The sequence below is a fragment of the Phaseolus vulgaris genome, chromosome 2, assembly GCF_000499845.2.
Source record: "Phaseolus vulgaris cultivar G19833 chromosome 2, P. vulgaris v2.0, whole genome shotgun sequence".
In the NCBI taxonomy this organism is placed as follows: domain Eukaryota; kingdom Viridiplantae; phylum Streptophyta; class Magnoliopsida; order Fabales; family Fabaceae; genus Phaseolus; species Phaseolus vulgaris.
In genome coordinates, this window is record NC_023758.2 from 28638608 (window position 1) to 28657705 (window position 19098).

At 28.8% G+C, this 19098-nt stretch overlaps 2 protein-coding genes across 2 annotated transcripts; both read right to left on the bottom strand.

Annotated features, from left to right (window-relative positions):
- Positions 1-3192: 3192 nt before the first annotated feature.
- On the bottom strand, positions 3193-5187 carry LOC137811256 (RING-H2 finger protein ATL52-like). Its single transcript, XM_068612926.1, has one exon. The coding sequence runs from the start codon at positions 4500-4502 to the stop codon at positions 3423-3425; it is 1080 nt and encodes a 359-aa protein (XP_068469027.1). The 5' UTR covers positions 4503-5187; the 3' UTR covers positions 3193-3422.
- Positions 5188-7601: 2414 nt separating this feature from the next.
- LOC137811257 (28 kDa ribonucleoprotein, chloroplastic) lies at positions 7602-11624 on the bottom strand. The gene is made up of 4 exons (XM_068612927.1): positions 11173-11624; positions 10675-10773; positions 9593-9895; positions 7602-7974 (listed from the first exon to the last, which is right to left on the bottom strand). Exons 1-4 carry the CDS (start codon positions 11497-11499, stop codon positions 7831-7833), a joined length of 873 nt encoding a protein of 290 aa, XP_068469028.1. The 5' UTR covers positions 11500-11624; the 3' UTR covers positions 7602-7830.
- Positions 11625-19098: the final 7474 nt, after the last annotated feature.

Here is a 19098-nt window from a genome sequence, read left to right on the forward strand (position 1 = left end):
AATATATAAATTAATAAGAAATTTTTTATATTTTATATTGTCATATTAATATAATAATATTATTAAGTGTTTATATATAAAATAAAGATTATATGCTTCAATATAATTCGTCTCTTAATTATGATATTATTGGAAAGAGTATACACTTCATTTTTTGAGGAAGGAAGTAATAAATACAGCTAGTTATATGATAAAAATGCGAAAAATACAAGACAACTTTATGAAAGAAAAAATAATGTGCTATAAACAATTTCAATTTGAAAAACCTTTAATATCATACAGAGTTAACATTTTCCATAGGAAATCCTTTGATATTCATGAAGAGTTTTAAATGGTAATCAGCACTGAATTTATAATCACTTGAAAGGTGTCTGTTTTCGTTTGCCTTTAAACACATCCAGGCCATAAAAGCCCAAAGGAGAAAATGAAGTTAAAATTTCTAGTTGCACCCTATGAACCTCGTGGTCTCAAAATACCCTCAAAGCATATAGGGTCTTTCTTCCTACACCAAACAATTTTTGCCTGCACTCCATCAATTTTGGAAAAGATTTTTTTGTCTTTTTTAAAAATGACTTTCTTATTACTTTTTCCTGAATATTTCCAGAACATATTTTTCAAAATTCATGAAATATACTTTGGAAAACGTTTTCCAAAACAGAATATTTGAAATAAACTCTCTGAAAGGTATTATGTTATATACATTCTGGAATGTGTTTTCCAGAATGATTTTTCCAAAATATATTCTCAAAAAACTTTCTGAAATGATGATAAATTATATAAGATATGTTGATATTTGACCTGATTGATGGATGGAGAAATTTGATGGATTTCATGAACAAACACCAAGTATAAGTAAAACTGTTTATGGGCTCTGAAAATAGTTTCATCATATGTAAATAAATTTCTTCCAAAACACTTACAAGGAGAAGAGAAAAAATTGTATATAAATTAAAATTATGTTTTAACTTATATAAAATTTCTTAACTTAAGTTTCCTAAAAAATTATTTTAATTTATACATCTACTATTTTTAAATTTTAAGAAAACTTGTTTTTATATTTTTCTCCAACTTTTTTTTTAAAAAGAGTCATCCAAACACATGGTAAGGCTTCTCCTTTCTGCCTTTCTAAAGCCTGAATTAATTCTTCTGCCAAATTTATGGGATATACAGTTAATGTATTGTATGATTTTAATATTAAACATGAATTAAATCTCAATATTGGCTTTTCTTTGAATTTCATTAAAACTATTTTTTTTTAATTTAATTACTATTTTTTTTATTTTATATAGAATAATAATATTTTATTGACAGCAGATAACTTTAATTAATAAAATGCCAAAAATATATCACCATAACAAACTCCCAAAAATTTATTTACTATAATCATGCTATTCTATTTTGAATTGAATAAAAATCTTGCAACTTTTTAATACAAATTTAACACCTATATATCTCTTCATAATTTTTTTTTAATTGTTCTTTTTCTACAACATCATTTTCAAATGATTTCTTGCATTATTTTTTTTTTTCCAAAATGATTATATATGTTTTCCTTGGGAAGTTGAATCTTTGCTTATGAATGGAACGCTGCTAATTTGTTTAAATGTATATTTCATGTTTTAAATATGTGGACAAGTCCATCATTAAAGATGTTGATAGGCTTGCAAACTAATTAGCATATTGAAAAAAATTCCAATACAAAAAAGAAAATATTATTTTGACTGAACATTGAAAATCATATATTTATAATTATGATCTAATTAATATAATTTTAAAATTCTTTAATTTTAATAAAAAATATTTTTTTCAGTTTAATTTGATATAGTTTTGTTAACACATGAACACTTTATCACGAAATAACAATATAGATTAATATGCCCACAAATACTGTGTAATATTTCAGTGTTGTATATCATTTCACTCTCTTAGAAATCTAATAAATAAACGATATACTACCAAATAGAAAACAGCATGGCATGAGTTTGGAATTAATTTATTATTTAATATATTGTTTATTACATTTAAATTTGTTTTCTTTCATTACTTTTTATGTGCTGAAAATGTCAATGTACAATGCTTGTGTCGGTTATGTTGTATGGTTCTAAAGCAGAGAGAACGAAGCAGCAATGCCATTTGAACGGAGACATATTGCATACAAATTTTCATATTTAAAACCATCAAATAAGAGCATTACGAAAAATTAATATATATTATGCGTGACTCTAATATCATCAATCAGACCCACTAATATATGTATAAGATTAAATTAATCTTAAAATTTACATTTTAAAATAATATTAAAATTTGTACAAAAATTTATTATATTTGTTGTCATTCGAAACATCCATAAACATATCATCCTAAATATATATTTTAAAAAAAATTCAAAAATACATTACAAATTAAAAGAGTGATTTAGTAGGTGATGAGTGGATAATGTGTTTGATTTGATTTCATACCTTTGTTATGGGTTTGGTATGAATGTGGACACAATTATTTTTGAAGACGACTAATAATAGAGAGGGTTAAGGTCCTTGATAGCAATTCTGTCACTACTGATTTGACACCTTATCAGTGTACTTCTAAATTCAGTGTCACACGCAGTTATGGTCTAGTAATGGGGTAACAGAAGCTGATATGAAAGCGATAATATTGTGTGCACAATCATAAAGCACAAATCGTTTTTCACATTAATGTCATCATTTCCACATCACTTAATTCTATCCACAATCAAAATCTCTGTCCAAACCATTCATCTTTAAATTATGCATTTAGCCACTTAGATTCAACCCTTTGATTAAATTTAAAAGTTTACTGTGTAGTTTGTTCATTAACTATGCTTAGTTTAAGAATTAATTGTAGTTTTCTATATATAGATTCAATTTTTATAATTTTTAATTTTCAGAACCAGTGAACACCCTTGCAGATATTTAGAACACTAAAAAAAGTTAATATAAAAAGTTCAAACTATACACAGGCACTTTAGACAATTGGATGCACAGTTAGTATCATCATCTTTTATACATTGCACGTAGGAAGCATTGATTCTATTGATATAAAGAATTGATTGAAGATTCTTAAAATTTCATTTTAGTGGAATGAATAATTAAATGAAAGTATTATTAGATAGGAATTGTGCAGAATCCATGACAGATGATAATTTGTGCCTTCCAACTTCCGAAACTAAAAGAGTTTGAAATGCTAACTCACTGATTAAAACACAATCTCAAAAAGATATACATGAAAAGAAAAAGTTGTTGATTTCAGCTACTTCTAACATCACACTGATCAATACACCACATAAAGATTCAATTATATTTAACATTATAAGCTCTTCACTCAAAAATTTAGTTAACCTCTGGTTCTTCATCATCATAAGAGGATAAAAAAATAAGGCAAAGGAAAAGAGATTAAGGTATTGCTCAGACAGGAAGAACCCATTGCCTTCCTCTGCCATTTCTGCTAAGGGAGAATCTTCCACTAGAAAATGATCTCTTCATTGTAATTGGACTCAAAACACAATGCAAAACCCTTCTTTTATAGCTAGACTTGCTACTTTCACCTCTTGATCCCTTTGAAGGACCAGCCCCATTGGAACATCCTTCATGCTCTTGATTCAAAGCGAGAACATCAGCCACTGAAAGACCACCACCCCTTTGAAATGAATGATCCATAGAAACTGTCCTTCTAATGGAGTCATACTCTTCGTCTCTAATCTCGATTACACTATGGCTTCCCCTCAAATTTCCTAGATCACTTAAAGCACGCAATGCAGTCTTTGGAACTGCTCCACCGTGTGTGCCTTCTCCCTCCACAGCATCCAAATCACCGTCCCTTGTAGTAACAACAACATTTTCATCTGCATGTTGGTTTTCTGAAGTTTCACTGCCCAATTCTATGACTGGGGTAGCCACATGAAGTGCTGCAGCATTGAATGTGAATACGCTGGCACGACATAGAGGGCAACTGGAGTGAGATTTGAGCCAGGTGTCAATGCAAGGGAGGTGAAAAGCATGGTTGCATTTAGGCAAGAGTCTAACACTTTCATTATCTTCAAACTCGCTGAGACAAACAGGGCAATCTGTCACCTCAACCAAGCCATCGCCTTTCTTGTACTTGCAAACTGTTATGGACTTAATCAGAGCCTCATCTAACCCAATGGTTGGAGTATGCCAAGGCTCGTGGAGCGAAGGGTTGTGATCCTCTTCCAATTCAACGTTTTCTTCGTGGTCTTCGCTTTCTGAAGATTCTCTGCTGCCACAGTACTTGGATATTAAGGTATAGTAACTCACAAGAAGAAAAGCACTGGCCAAGACCCCAATCACTGCAATTACTAGAGGGGAGAAATTTGGACTTGAATCATCAGCGGGAAATTCAAAGGGAGGAGGAGGAGGGTAGATTACATAACACCACTGTGGACAATACAAGCTACAAAACCCTTGAGAACAGTCTTTGTTGTTCATGTATGGAACCCAACTTTTCGGGTTGCCAAGAGAAGCCATGGTTCATAGAAGAGAACCTTAGAAGTTGGGACTTAGGAGCAGTATATTATATGTACTAACACATAAGTAAATAATACAAAACATGGTTTCTATTTTCTCCTTCTATAGTAAGTGACTGTTATAGGATAAAAGTTGGCTATGAATAATAGAATATTACCACTGACAACAAAACAATTGAACCTTCGAACAAGCTTAGAAACAAGTAGAGAAGTTACAAAACCATAACTGGAGTATCTACAGCCAGCAAACTTATAGATGTGTGCATGAGATTGTCAGAATCTCTATCTTATAGACAATGATTAGTAGCATACAAGCAAGAAAGGGTAATGGCCTCATAGATTTATCCGGGCAAGAAGAAAAAGATGGTTGCTAGAATTCATCAAAGGGGAAAGATAACGTGGAAAAGGGGCCAAAGGGCTTAGATGGAAAGAAGGGCAAAGACAAGGAAAATGGGGTGCTGACACTTTAACTTTTTTCCTTCACCTTCTTTTTCTTTTTTGTCCATTCTCCGTAGCTTTCTCTGCCTTCTAGTTTCTTTTTCTTGGTTACAATGATTTCTAGACTAAGATGTGTGTGACTGGTGATGTTGGTTGAGAATGTATAAAAATTGAATGCTTTTCTCTTTTTAATTATTTTAACCTGTTCACTATTCTAGTAGCAGGACGATGCAGTCCTTGTAAGTTGACATCCAATCCAAATTAGCTCAAGAACTTCATTAATGTGCCAACCTATGTGGGAGCCAATGTAGCCGTGAATTAGCTGTATCTAATACAAAGAAGTGGATAATTTTGAAAAATCCATGTTTTCGCTTTCAATGGATCAACTAAACCAGGCTAGTGTAAAAGTTATTTATTACCTATTGACGATAAAAATTCAGAAAACAACTATCCCAATAACTTGTGTGAGCCATTTAGAATGCTCGAGTGCTAACAGTGAATTATGTGTTGGGAACACTTAAAGACTTCAGTTGAATATTGTGCTTAATTGTCTCTCTCGTGAATCATATCTCCTTTCTGAGACTTCAACAATTTTATACTTTGCATATATTCCTTCCATGATCCAACAGTAAATATCTCTGTTCCACAACTCATGGCCAACTGTGTTACTAACTTTGCAAGTATAGCAGTGTATACATGTGACACAAGGAGATTTATTTTTTTTACAACAAAACTATGATATTCATACGAATCAAAAACAGATAACAGTTCAAATATAAAGGGTCTAACATTATAGTAGATTAAAAAAACATTACAAAACCAAAGGAATGCCTAAACTTAACTCCATAATGCTAACTATAATATTCTCGAAACTATAGGTAATAAAAAACGAAATCCCAAGTTTTGCGACAACCATAACCTTTATTCACATGATAACCTAAATAAATTGTTAGTCAACTTGATTAGGAGAATATATTCTTGAGGGAATAAAGGTGCAGAAGAAAGATAGAGTATGCATTTAAAAGCAGGTTACAGTCAAGTATATAGTTGTCACTTTTCACCCAACACCCAACCAACCATTTGCTCAAACCTTGGGCCCTTATCTTCTCTTCTCTTCTCAACTTCACTTGCTCAACGTACGGGTTTTCTTCTTTATGAAGCCACGCAATTTTGCTAGATCTGTGCCTATCTACAAAGTTCTGAGTTTGCACATTACAGAAGTAGAATTATTGAATTTGTGGGTCTAGAAAATAAAATCTTAGCTTATTTTATTTCTCTTTCCTTTTCAACGAGTCATTCACGAATATTATACTTCAAGTGGTTTAAGATCACATTCGACTTCCCCAAACACACAGAAGAAAGATGTTACTTTTTTCTGATAAATGAGTATATATTCTGATATAAGTGGGAGAATATTTATTAAGATAACAAAAATTAATGTAATCATACTTTGTTTGACATGCTTTAATACGCTTGCCTTAGTTAAGAGAATTAATTGAAGGAATATCAATAATTAACAATGTTTGTTCTCTAAGTAAATGCATGGTCTGCTAAATTATCAGCCACTTTTGTGTCTTTGTGATGTCTGCATTAGAGGAATTGTTTATGATAGCATCAAAAAATTTACTACCAATTTCTTCTTCTTTTTTCTAACCTGACAGAAACTAGTGAGATTATTTACTCGAATGATATGCAATCAATTTTACAAGAGTCCATACAACCCAAAAATAAATATAAAAAAAATAGAAAAAAAATAATCTTTCATGAAATCCTGAATAAACTTTACTATAAAATGGTAAATTTTAAAAAAATTATAAACTTTGATAACTTTAATTATATTATTGTTAAAGTAATATAATGTCCTAAACTCAGGTCATTTTTCAATGTGGAAACATAATGATATGCCCAAAAACCGAGACACCCCTCATCCAATCCCTTTTGAGTCTTTTGACCAAATAACTAAAGAGGATCATCATTTTTAAATCTTCAAGTTGCTTTTTTTTTTCTTTCATCTTTTCCCTTTTCATTTCATTGCACCATTTTGATTTTTGGTACTGAAAAGAAAACTACGCCTGTTAAGCTAATAGGTGCAAGATTGTTAAATTACATATGAATTTGCTTATAGAAGTTTTAGTCTATTTGTATGTCGTTCTTTTAAAGAAAACTTATTTCTTTATTGCCATTTTTTAAATTTTAAAATAATTTTTTTCAATTTATATTTTCATTTCATTTTTATTACGTATTGACAATTATTTAGAAAGAAAAATTAAAAAATATAAAAAAAATCACTTATTTAAAATTTTATTAAAAATAAAAAAGTAAATACTTTCTTTCATTTGAGCGAAAAAAACTTTAATCAACTACTATGTAAGAATAAACAGAGTATGATTTTTGCAAAGGGATGGGGAAATCAAATAATACAAAGAAGTGTAGGATCTTTTAATTTGGCTAAAAAGCAGATTGCGCAATAATTACTTAAACATGCGAAACACTGAATAGAACATAATAATAGTCAAATTATATGCACTTTGTTACTGTTGGCGTCCACAAAGAATCAACTTTCTTCCTACAGTTTCACTTTCCAGGGAATAGCATATCATAACATTTTTGTAAGGAATCTTATGCACCCTTTCAAGTGTGAAATTTGTGCAACTTCCACGAGTTCTACAAATATTTGTTAGAATTCTATTGGGCATTTCATAAGCCGAAATTTATAATCAAGAGTTTCCTTAAGTTTTCACCCACATTTTAGAGGAATAATAAACTCGACCTTAGTGAAAAATATTGTGAATACAAAAATTCATGCATCATAGTTTTTTTACAACATGGTGTAACTTAAGCTCGTAGAATCCCATACCACGAACAAAGACAAGTAAATGAATATCCAAAATTTATGACTCTTCTGGTTGAGCAACAGAACCTTGGTCTTCATCTTCACTTTCAGCATCTTTAATTTGGTCTTCCTCTTTTTCACTTCCAGCTTCATTATCTTTCTTTTCACTAAAGCTTAGGCGAAGCGGTCGTCCCATTATCTCCTGCAGAAGGACAGACAAAGAGTTAATCATTCTCCTGCAGCAGGAATCATACGAAAATGCAGTAATTTTGTTGTATACATTTTTACATGAATTTAACTGAAAAGGTATACAAGCAAGTAGACAATGATTTGTCAAAATCACCTCGTTTTTGCATAATATTGAGTTCATACAATCATTGTCTCTGATCACTCTCTGTTTTCCAAGAGGACTAACAGATCTATTATAGTGTTACTTGTATATTTTTAGATGGCATCAAAATTGTTAAAGTTCTCTTAAACAAAGTCTTCAGAATCAAGGATCTTGACAAATTGAAATTCATCTTAGGATTTGAAAGAGCACGGTAATACACCTTTGTCAACAGAAATACTATCTTCATATCCTTGCTGATTATGGGATGCTTGTCGCCAAGCCTTGTTGTACTACCATAACAAAAGATACAAAACACATATACGAAGCAAAAAATATTGCAGTTATGAAGACAATTTATATCGAAGATTCATTGGATGCTTTCTTTATCTGACAAACACCAGGTTTGATATGACCTATGTTGTTCAATTCCTAAGCCAACTTATGCAGTCACTATCCATTCATCATCATCATGCAGCTTATCATGTTCTAAGATACATCAAAACTTCATCTTCACAAGGAATTTTCTTTCCCTCTGAGTCTACCATTCAATTAAAGGCTTTAGTGATTATGATGGGCTTCCTATCCCAACACGAGATGTTCAATCACAGGATATTGTATCTACTTAGGATCATCCTTAATTTCATAGAAATCTAAGAAACAAAGCATTGTTTCCTGTTCATCTTCAAAAGCTGAGTAGAGAGCTCTTGTCTCTACTACATACAAAATACAACGACTGAGTTACCTTCTTCATGAATGATTACAAGCAAAGAGAATAAAAAGACTAAGAAAGAAGGATTGGACAAAGAAAGAAAAGCATGCCCAAGCCCAACAAGACAGACGGTCCAACCCGCTAGACCCTACTATAGCCTACAACATACTAGACAATCCAACTTGCTAGACCATCTATAACATACCAAACGGTCCATCGTCTAACAAGAACTTTAGAAGCTCCCCTCAAGCTGGAGGATGATTTGTCTTCTTCCTTCTGCGTCTTTTATGTCTCAATAGTAAATGCAACCGTAGCCACTTACTATAACCAATTGGGCAATAACCCACGGACTCAGCCAAAAAAGGCAAAATTATCAGAAGGTAAAGAAAGTTTCCAGGCAGTATCGTATGTCAATAAGATACAATTAGGTTTTTATTAATTTCAGCCAACATTCGTTCAAGTGCAACCATACATCCAGCCCCTCAATTTTTCAGTAGCCAAAATATAACTATACGCTAGACATCCAAATACAAACAATAGTTTTGAGTCCCCTTTATGTAATTTGGGGATTTGTATCCAAGAAACCAATAAGATAGTTTTCTTAAAGTTAAACATAAAACAGGCACACCTAAAATGCTATGCAACATAATTTTGATTAAAATTATTTTCTACAAGCATAGATATTCAAAGCCCTACATACTGTTTATAAAAGAAGAACACAAATAATTTATCTCATACATTAAATAGCAGAGCAAGTAACCAGCGGTAAGATAATAATACCTTCCCATCCACATTAGAAATGGCAGCCTCTGCATCCTCCTTAGTAAGAAAAGAAACAAATCCGTACCCAGCTGATCGTTTAGCAGGGCTATCAAAGACAACCCTAGCAGAAACTGGTGTTTTGAAATTTTCGGTGAAGACTTGCCTGAGATGGGTAGATCTTGCTTTCCATGCAAGGTTGGATACATAAAGTACATGACGTGTCTCTCTAGGTTGAGGAGGTGGAGGAGGTGGAGGAGGAGGAGGAGGAGGTTTCTTGAATGTCTTTGCAAGCTCTACCCTTATTATCCGTCCTGATAACTCCTGAATCACACTAATTTAAGTCAACAAAATTGTCACCATAATGAAGAAGAATGAAATATTCAAAGCAGTATTCTAAATTCGTTTTTCATGTAGTTAAAATATATCTAAGTATGACCTCCAAACTTTATCTTCTTAGGATGTTGGAAGTACTTTGCCAGAGGCAAAACACAGAATTATAAGGAGATCCTACTATGTGCCACACTGCAAAATCCTTTTTAGGTAAAGACACCAAATTTTGTTCAATAAACTGTATGGTCATAAAGAAACATTTAATTACATCACACTTTCGTAATGGCACGCGGAAAGGTATTGGAAAAGATGGTAGTTCAAACACTAATCACTCCCAATTTCCAACAACACTAAGATAACCTTTTGCATGTAACGTACAATTAGAACTCAAATAACTGAACTTCACAGTCTCTTGTAATGTGGAAAATAAGAGGTCGAGGTAAATAAGAGGAACTGGAAACTGCTGGTGTAAAGAGCGAGTAGTTAAGCATCTTATCTACATTTTAAGGTAACTTATAAACTCTATGTTATGGGAATGATTCGATTCCTGGTTCACTATACTAAAGAATTATTTCACTTATTGCAGATTATTGTCTACGTAAAGAAAATTCATAATTTTGGAGTCACCATTCGAGAGGATAATTATCTTAGCAAGTCACCCGAAACAGTCAAATATTAAGACAGTGGAAGAAACTGCAACGAACACCCATTTTATAAAAACACTACATCAATTTGTATTGTGTGAATTGAACAGAATCGCAGCAACTTACAGATGAGTCAAATTTATCAACAGCAACCTGAGCCTCTTCCCCGGAATCCATAGTAACGAAGGCATATCCCATGTGCCTCCCTTTTCTGTTCCTTATTATCTACTACAATAAAAAAAAAAACATTTCTTCAAATTACAAAATGATACATAAAAACAAGCCAACATTACTCTACTAAGAGAGAATATTCCAACACATAATCAAAAGAAAATATCAACACTGTATCATTATGCATACAAAATAAGCTTATAATACTATAAATATTACTGTTGGGAATGTCAGCATAGGCCTAATGTGTAATCTTCAAGTAAGTAACTTCCTTCAGTTACAACTACTCAACTAGTCTTTGGGCTTTAGGGATATCTCTAACAAGGGTTGTTTATGTCAAGGTAATTGAACCCGTATCTAAATTCAAAATCAAAACACCAAATACAGTTCCCATTTTCACATTACAAAAGTATAACGGAAAAGCAACTGCGAGAGGGAGAGTTATAAGACAACCTCGACGTCTGTTACGGTTCCACATTGGGCAAATATGCCCTTGATGTCAGCCGGCGACAGAGACCAAGACAAGTTAGCAACGTAGAGCTTGGTGAGGTTGTCAGTTGGTTGGGTTGGGCCAGGTGTTTTCTCTGTTGTGGGTAGCTCTTGCAGAGCAGAGCATAGCCGTAAGCAGAGTCTTGCAGTTTTGAAAGAGGAGGCATTGGAAGAGAAAATAAGGGAAGTGGAATCATGGAGCTTAATGGAGTGAGGGGGTTTTGCAGACGAACGATAGTCCGAAAATCGTTGAGGTGCGAACAGGGTGAGGGCAGATTCTATAGTAGCCATTTTCGAAGTTTGGTATAAACACAACACAACCCAGTGTGTGGATAAAGAGATAAAGGAGCAGCCTTTCTATTTTTTTTTCTTTTTCTTTTTCTTTTAATTATGTTTAGGAACAAAAATATCTATCTCATGTTCCAAGAATCTTCACACGATTCAGTTTTTTAGGTTTTACAATAAGATATTTCCGACCAATATGATATAATAGTGGGCGAGTAATTGTTTTTGAGGTGTAGAAAATTATCCATGAGTTTTGTATTTTCTAATAAAAGTTTCTCTCTTTATATATCTAATTATGAATTTCTTTACAGCATTATAAGAGCTAATTATTTATGAGGCACTTGTTTTGATATATGATTTAATTTACTATTTAAATTTAATAATACCAAATTCTTAAATCGGAATCAAATTTGACTTGAATTCTATATAAGGTTTTATTTTTATTTTTCTTGTTTTTACTTAAAATAACATAAAATAAAGCCACAAATGTATTTAATTGGAGATTTAAAATGCTTTTGAAAAGAAATCAAATTTCGAAAATTAAAAATGATCATTTTAATTTTCTTTATATATTTTCATTACTTAGAATTCCTAGTCACCCTAATCATGTTTCTCACCCAATCATCACTTTCTAATACAAAATTAAGAAATATATGTAAAACAAATACAAATAAATATAAAATCAAATTATTTCAGATAAGAGTATTGACAATCTTAAATCTAACATATTAAGTTTAACCAGTAATATGAGAACTCTTAATTGGTGTGTATTATCTTATATATACTAAAATCTCCACCTTATCTCATCTCATTTCATATGTATTTGACTTTCTTATTGATCTAATTCAATAATAAATGTTGTCTTCTATTTAAGGTTGATTATTTGGAATCCATTGATTTGTGCTGATATAACATTGATATCTTTAAATATGAAAATCGGTAAGTGATCTACTCATACACAATATCAGACTCGATCCATGACGCTACAACCCCATAAGACAATGATGCTGATAAGTTTATAATCATTAAATTCAAAAATCAACATAAAGATCATTTCACAAATGATTAGGTTCACCCTATGACCTCACACAAACATTTTTAAAAAATAAGAATTATTAAGTATTATTATGATTATCAATTTTTTTTATCAAACTTTTTGTTACCATTCTTTAAATATATGTTTCGTAAAATAGAAAAATAATGTACACATAGAAAATATAAAAAGGTTTTAATACTTCTAATTATGTCATACAAAAACAATATGATGCAAAATTATTAACCTTTGTTATGTTAAATTTATTAATTTTATAATAGGTAATTTTAAAATTATATCGAGGATAATTCTTCCTTAATAGATAGAGAAATATTTTCCTATTATTTTTTGCTTGGTATTAATTATGATTGATTTCTTTAATTATTATATATATTTCGTTGTTATTTTAATCTTATTTATTTACGGCTAGTATTTCTTAAACATTTTTTATTGTAGGAGAAATAATTATGAAGATTTTAAATTTTTATTAGGAGATACACACCTTGACCTTGAGACCATCTAACTAGTATATATAGGCCAATAAATAACCTAATAGTATATAATTTTCCAATTTTTAGTGTCGATGAATAATTGTTATTTAAGTAAATAACTTAATTATAAATCATTATTCAATCTTGAACCAAGCAAAGAAAATATCATACAAGTTTTTAACAATATATTAAAAACTTGTTAAATAACCTAACACACTATATTAAAATCACTACAAGTAGAGACCAAAATAATTAATTATAATAATAACTAAATTAGAGACATTTTAGAAAGTAAAAGAAATTTTGGTTTATAAATTAGTTTATATTATTGTTAAATAGTTTCTAAATTGGTATCTAATTAGCAATCAAGATTTTAGAGACCAAATTTAGAAACTAAATAATTGGTAGTTAAAACCTTAGTTGCTAATTAGATACCAATTTAGAAACTATTTAACAATAATATAAACTAATTTAGAAACTAATTTTTTTTTAGTTTCTAAAAGGTCTCTATTTTAGTTACTATTGTAACTAATTATTTTAATCTCTCAAAATTGGTTTCTATTTCATAATTTTGTTTGTAGTTAATGTTTTAATGCAAAGTTGTTTTTTAAACTCTATATTATAAACCTTAAATTAATATATTAAATAACCTAACAATAAGTCATGATTAAATTTTTAAAAAATACGTAAGAACATTTATAACTTTTTTTTTATCGAAAGTTATTTTCTCATGATTACTTAATTTGTCATTAGTATGTTACTAAAAAATTATTAAAAAAATAATAATATTAAAGATAAAGAATTAATTATTTACTATATTAATTAAATTATATATTTTTTAAAAACTAAAAAAATTATTAATATTTAAATTATTTTATATTATTAATAAATAATTTTTAAATTAATATTTAATTAGTTACTAAGTTTCTAACTACTACTTATTTAAATTTTAAAGTTGATAGCTAATAATTTCACAGTTAATTAGATATTAATTTAAAAATTATTTATAATAATAAAAATTAATTTAAATATTAATAATTTTTATAATTTTTAAAATAATATCTAAATTTAATTAATATAGTAATTAATTTTTTTTATTTTTAAATTGATTTTTATTTAATATTTATTTTATAATTAAACTGATAAAATATGTCACTTGGTTTTCAACTCATTTGAAAAAAATCATTTTTTAACGAATTTGTCATGTGATTTGATGTATGTGATTTCTTACTTTGATGAATTGTTGTTTAATTTAAACTATTACTTAACTAATGCATATTTGGGGCTAGAGTGAGGCATTTAAGAGTCACTTACTTTTTCTTGATATTTGGGGAATTGAATATCTGCAAAACACTTTATTCTTTCATATATCCATGTTAAAAATAATCCACCACAAATAGATATGGACATCATAAGTTATACCACTTTCATAGACCATCAAAGTAAAGAAGTTGATTAACGACATAGATTTGAAATGATTATCTTTAGGTATTACTGCAAAATCAAAATTAGAAATTCATAAAAAAATATACATATAACACCACCTACAAATAAATATAAAAATGTATTTTTTAATTTTTTAATTAATTTTTATTTTTAAATAAATAATAAAATATTATTTCTAATTTTACCAATATAATTTATAATTTAACTAGTATAAAAAAAAAGAAATACCATAGTTTTTTTTATATTTTAATAAAATCATTAAAAAATATTTTATGATTTTTCAATTACTTTATAATAAATACATATATTTAAATAAATTAAATGAAACGGAATAACATAAAGTAATTGGTGTTATTTTGAATTTTAAAAATTATAGTAAAATAGAAATAAAATTCTTTTCATAATAATTTTCATTGAAATATTAATTAATATAATTATACAAGTAAAGTGAATGAAAATATTACTCGTTGATAATTATATCCTGCAGCGATTCATCAACCCTAGATTTTCATTTATAGGGATTTCTATTGGGTTGGAGCACTATATTTCTCCTGAATCGATCTCTTCTTCTTATCACAAGCCTGTAGGTTGTTTTTGAAGCAATAATTGGATGTGGTGACAATCTTTTAGGCTGTGTTTGGTTTCGCATGAGTACTGTGCACGACGACGGAAATGAGGAGGTGTTTCACGTTTGCTTCCGATGGAGGAGGAAGAAGGGAGAAGGGAAGTGGAAAGGGAAGTTGGATGAATTTTTGAACTTCTTATTGATGAAGAGAAAGCTGAAGAGGAGAAGAAAAAGCCAGCTAGACATCTCTAAATTACATTTTTACTCACAAAAGCTAATTAAAATCATTTTAATTTTTTTAAATAAACTGTGTATACCTAAATAAATAATAATAATAATAATGTAAAGTATTATTAATACTAATAATATAAATATTAAAATAATAATAAGATTTAAAATTAATTTATAAAATAATAATAAGATTTAAAATTAATTTATAAAATAATAATAATAAATGCAAATCAAATAATTTTAATAAAGAATAATAATAATAATTATTATTTTTATTTTATTTTATTTTATTTATATTAAATATTAATAATTTTATTAATAATAATATATATATAATTATTTATACAAAATAAATTTATATAATAATAAATAATATTAATCATCTAAAATACTTAATCAATTTTTTTATATATTTCTATATATAACATAACATAATTTAAAAATTCACATATAATATTAAAATTATGTAAATAAATTAACTTAAATAAAAAATAAATTTTAATTAATAAAATGTTAAATAATAAAATTATACTTTAATTTTAAATTATAATTAACTAAAATATGAAATAGGATTAATCATTATTTTATTTTATTTTTATATACAAGGGTAAAATTGTAATCTTACAAACTTTACTATTCAAAATAATTTATAATATTTTTACAACTATCCCATCACTTACAAATTTCAATAAACTTTCTTCACATATCCACTCTAACATACCCCAATCCAAACAACCTCAACTTTCTTCACACTTTCTTCACACTTCCACTCCCACTCACCCTTAACTTTCCACTTTCCACACCCTCTAATCCAAACACACCCTTAGTCATTTGGACTGTTGTATTTATTTTTATCTTTTTGATTGGAGGATTTATTTTGAGATTGTTTATAATCACATTTTGTTAGGGGACTCTGCTAATTTAGGTTACTAGTTTGCTTTCAAACTTTTGGTGGGTTGAGTGATTCTCACTCAATTAAGAAATTTGTGCTCTAAAATTTTTTAGATCACTTATTTACTTTTCTCTAATATTTTTTATAAAAAAATGTTGAATACCTTAAAATTTCTATTTATATTATTATTTGTAATTGATAAAAAATTTGTTTCATTATAAAGATTTTAAATTTTGATATAGAAAATTATATTAAAGTGGTATTAAGAAACTAACGAAATAATAAGGTTGTATATTAACTATTAAATCATGATTAAAGAGTATAGTAATTAATAGTTATTACCAACTACTGATATAAAAAAAAGATAGTGAATATTTGTAGGAACCTTGAGGTACGCGAGGTTTCTCCAAGTCATCCGTTTCTCAATCCATTTGGTTATTAGTAAACCGGCTTTTGAAAGAAAAAAAAAATAGTCCGTACAACCTGTAGTCTTGAAATTCGTTCATTACGTCGATTGACATTACAAAGTCAATTACGTTGAACAGAATTAGTGAGATTAATCAATAATAAAAAACTAAGCTAATATACTTTTAAATGTAATTTAAACTCACTAACCTGATTTAATAAGAAAGACCTACCACAATCATATAAATAAGTACAAAATTCAAGAATCAAGTATGCCATATACAAGTTCAAGATACTAAGTGTCAAATACTCAATTCTAACTTCAGCACCTTTTACCGATATTATCCGAATCTGAACTTTGTAAAAACTGAAAAATAAAGGAAGACAAGAAGAGCAGAAATCTTGCTTGGAAAGGAGCAGAAATTCAAATCGACAAACCAAAGAAATTGAGGAACAACTTAAATTGTTCACTAGGTCTCAACCCAATCGAGAAAAAAAAAATCATTATTTCTCATACCAAAAGAAGATGGCAATGTTGTGGCTCCTCTCAATCCCAATCACGTGTGTCGGAATGTGTCTGGTTTCTACAATGGCCCGTCCTTATCCTCCGAGTTTTCGTCTTGGTTGTGGCTCTTCGCAGGTTTCTTTGGGGCCCTTTTCAAGATCTGGTGGCTCCTCATAGTGTAAATCGCTGCCATACTCTTGCTCCTGATAATGCTAGACAATTTTCTTTTTGTTAACCACTTATGAAATATGTGTAACAAATAGGTTATTTCCAACAATTCTATTTATTAGGGATGAATGACAGAAAATAGGATATGAATGTATTTTCTTGTTGGTAAGAGACCTGAAAGGTAAAGGGGTAATAAGTGGATCAAAACATCATGACTAAAAACAAACAATGTCTTCCAATATATTGTTGAAGTAAGAACTTATCTCCATTAACACATGTCATATTGACATGTATCCATGAAACATGAAAAACTTGTCATTTTTTCTTTTCTTTTCAACAACCGCATTTTGTTAGAAGTGTATTAACACAAATAATTAATAATTTCATTAGCTTTAAAATATGGTCTGAGCTCATAATTTTGATATATTTTCTACCATTAAAATTAATGAGAAATGAAGTTTTGTGACTTTTATTCTGTATACAATTTTATTCTCCATTTTAAAATAAAACATATGATTCCTTGTTTTAGGATATATATAACTTTGGTTTAGTAATCAATTTTGGCTATATTTACTTATTTATTTTATTTCTTATATTTCAACTAATTAAATTATGTTTCTATAACATCTTAAATGAACACGTTAGGTTAAGGTTAAACTGAATCGAAATATAAAAAACAAAACATGCAAATTTGAGAATTTGACAAAAATTATAGATTTTTTAAAATGAGCAGAGCAAATATGTCTGTTTTAAATGGAATAGAAAAATACGAAAAAGAAAAAAATATTTAAGGCTATATATAATTATATTATACCATGATACTGGTTTATGCAATTGAATTATTGACTAACCAATCCAATAAGTGAATCAGTGCCTGAGTTTTGAAAGATTGAATATATTATATAAACTTAAGAAATGTTTGAAAGAGAAAAAAAGTATATATATCAAAATATCATCATTTAGCTTAAATCATATCATAATGTTAACAATAAAATTATATCATTATAGATACGTTGTATATTTTTTAGTTACGTTATATAAGTGTATGTATGAGATGCAGAGTACTTTAGTTATAAAAAGGATGGCCTTACATATAAATAACTAATTAATTATTGATAATCTGTATCATTATGCGTCACTGTAGCTGCTTTCAAGTATCAAGGAGATAAATAAATAAAAAATTTGACTGGACAAAATAACTATCTATCCAAATTTCACACCTTTTTATGGATTCTCTTACTCGATTTCATTTTTCATCAACTAGTTTTCTAAAAGACAAGCAAAACCTATATAAACATTTCTCCTGCAACCAAGATGGGAAATTAGCAACAATGTGTCAAAAAAGGCATTTCAATAATCAACTGAAAAGATGTATAAACCCATTTGATAGAGATTAGGAAATTTCGATTCTTTATAAATGAATATAAATTTTATTTTAAACGTAGATTTTATAAGATTAAATTAAATTTAAAATTTAATATGATATAAAGTTATTTAAAATATATTTTTATTTTATTGAATATATCGTATCATTCAATATTCACTTTATTAAAACACCCATAATATATTATTTTACACAAATCATAAGAAAATTAAGTTATACTTAAAATTGGTTTCTTAATACCATTTAAAATATAAAGACACAGCAGAACTGGTTAAAAAGAAGAAGAATGTGAACATGTTAATGATACGTGTGAAAAGTCAACATGGATGCAGAGAAAGGCATGAGAAGTCATGATGAACAGATTCTTTTGTTGAGGCTGGCCATGACCTACACTCTGCCATAGATTGCAGATTGCTGGCAACCACTTTCTTTCCCTCCTCTTTTTTTACCCTTTTTGTCTCCATCTCTACTGTATACAGGACATC

Coding starts and splice junctions, on each gene's coding strand:
- LOC137811257 (XM_068612927.1), bottom strand. CDS start 11,499: ATGGCTACTATAGAATCTGCCCTCACCCTGTTCGCACCTCAACGATTT. Junction 10,774..11,172: donor GAACCGTAACAGACGTCGAG/GTTGTCTTATAA, acceptor TTATTGTAGTAG/ATAATAAGGAACAGAAAAGG. Junction 7,975..9,592: donor TTTCTAATGTGGATGGGAAG/GTATTATTATCT, acceptor GTCCTTCTGCAG/GAGATAATGGGACGACCGCT.
- LOC137811256 (XM_068612926.1), bottom strand. CDS start 4,502: ATGGCTTCTCTTGGCAACCCGAAAAGTTGGGTTCCATACATGAACAAC.